At 33.8% G+C, this 1,686-nt stretch overlaps 1 protein-coding gene across 1 annotated transcript in view; it reads left to right on the forward strand.

Annotated features, from left to right (window-relative positions):
* The window catches only part of LOC106111480 (protein croquemort-like), a 25,713-nt gene extending 24,027 nt beyond the window's left edge, over positions 1 to 1,686 (forward strand). The window contains exons 9-13 of the mRNA XM_013293599.1: positions 68 to 96; positions 177 to 250; positions 334 to 537; positions 708 to 826; positions 1,625 to 1,686. Coding sequence (XP_013149053.1) covers positions 68 to 96; positions 177 to 250; positions 334 to 537; positions 708 to 816 — 416 coding nt within the window. The 3' untranslated portion in view covers positions 817 to 826; positions 1,625 to 1,686. The remainder of the gene's footprint in view (positions 1 to 67; positions 97 to 176; positions 251 to 333; positions 538 to 707; positions 827 to 1,624) is intronic.

The following is a 1,686-nucleotide window of genomic DNA, read 5'->3' on the forward strand; positions in this document are numbered from 1 at the left end:
GTCATATCAAAAACGGGGAAGCAAATTAACCAACCAGCGGTAATCCATAGCAAACTTTTTTTACTAGCCTTAAATCTCTTGAATATGTCTATCAGTGTCATTCCCTTCTCGTCTTCGCATATGTTCTTCCATCACTTATTGTGTCAATTTAATGCAAAAAATGTTTTTTATCCTAGAAATTGGGAGTTCCCTTGGAGGTATCAGCAAGGTTCCAACTCAACATCTGGATTGAACCGACTCAGAATATAGAGTAAGTTAGAAACAGTATACTAATTGATATACTGCTTGAGTCCACTTGCGGAATTACTTACTTTTATCGTCTTTATCTTGCAGATTATTCGAGAAGGTGCCGAAGATGTTGTTCCCTATCTTCTGGGTGGAGCAGAAGGTGTACATGGAGGAGCAGGTGCTGTCGGAGCTGCGCATTGTGCGCGCGGTCCTGGACTGGGGCGGCGCGGTGTGCGCCGGCGTCACTCTCTTCCTCACAGTACTCGCTGTCAAGGTGCTCTGCTGTAAGAAGAAACCTAAATATTCTAGGTAAGATATTTTACGACTGAACCTGATAATCCATCCCAATACTCATTAAATGATAGAATAAGTTTTTCTTTACCATTCTTGTATTAATTAAATCTAATGGAATTTTATAGCACATATTTAGACAAACATACTGATCCAAAACTTTATGAATCACCCAACGGGTATTTTAGGATACATCGTGATACAAACGAAACGCGAAATCACAGATCTAAAACTGAGGGATCTAAACATCAGAGAAAGAGCAAAAACTGTCGCAAGAGGAATTTTCCTCGAGCTTAGTAAAAGAAAGGTAAAATATTTGAAAAGAATAAAGAATGTGGTAGTTTGAATAACTGTAATTTATTAAGAATGCTAAAGCTAATGGTATATGGAGCTTATGCTGGAATACTAAACCAGAGAGTAAAATTATTTAATAAAGAAGAATTACAAAGACGAAAATCCTAACAAACAATAATTAGAAATAGAAGATTTGAATAAAATTGCACAAGATTTTTTTTGGATTATATCTCTAGACTAGAATAGAATAAAAGAATAGAAATTAAACCATTAGATAATTTCTTATAGACAAATCTATCAGCGATATGTTTTGGAATGACATCAAACAAAAAGATGTTCAAATACGGATACTTAGATAAGATCAGATAAAAAAAGACAAGAGAACTAAAGTTTTGAACTTGCTAAAAGAGATATTAAACTGTTCAATATAATATGTTAAAACATTACGCTATTGTTACTAAACCGTAATTGGAGATGGTATTAATATGCAATTAAAAACAGATTTTGTGATATTGGGAGGTTAAATCTTTAAAAAAATGATTTGTCATAAATTCCTATTTGATGTATTCCTAAAACCACTTCAAATAATTAATAATATTATTAAGTATTAAGAAGAAATCGGTACCGTACCCGGAGTAGCGCAACACTAGATCATTGACATGACGTCCCGTGTCTATGACATCTGTCAATGTCATCCAGACGTAAGGATAAGCGCGCTAATTTCTGATTCCTGGCTGTGACCGAAGTATTATTTCGTTGTTATTACTTATATTATTGTATAAAAATAATTACAATGTTTTGTTATTTTCAGACCTTGCGAAGTGATATCCGAAAAACCGAAAGAAGAAGAAGCATTAAAATTAAATCCATTAT

This window comes from Papilio polytes, unplaced genomic scaffold, assembly GCF_000836215.1.
Source record: "Papilio polytes unplaced genomic scaffold, Ppol_1.0 DF824158.1, whole genome shotgun sequence".
Taxonomy (NCBI): Eukaryota; Metazoa; Arthropoda; class Insecta; order Lepidoptera; family Papilionidae; genus Papilio; species Papilio polytes.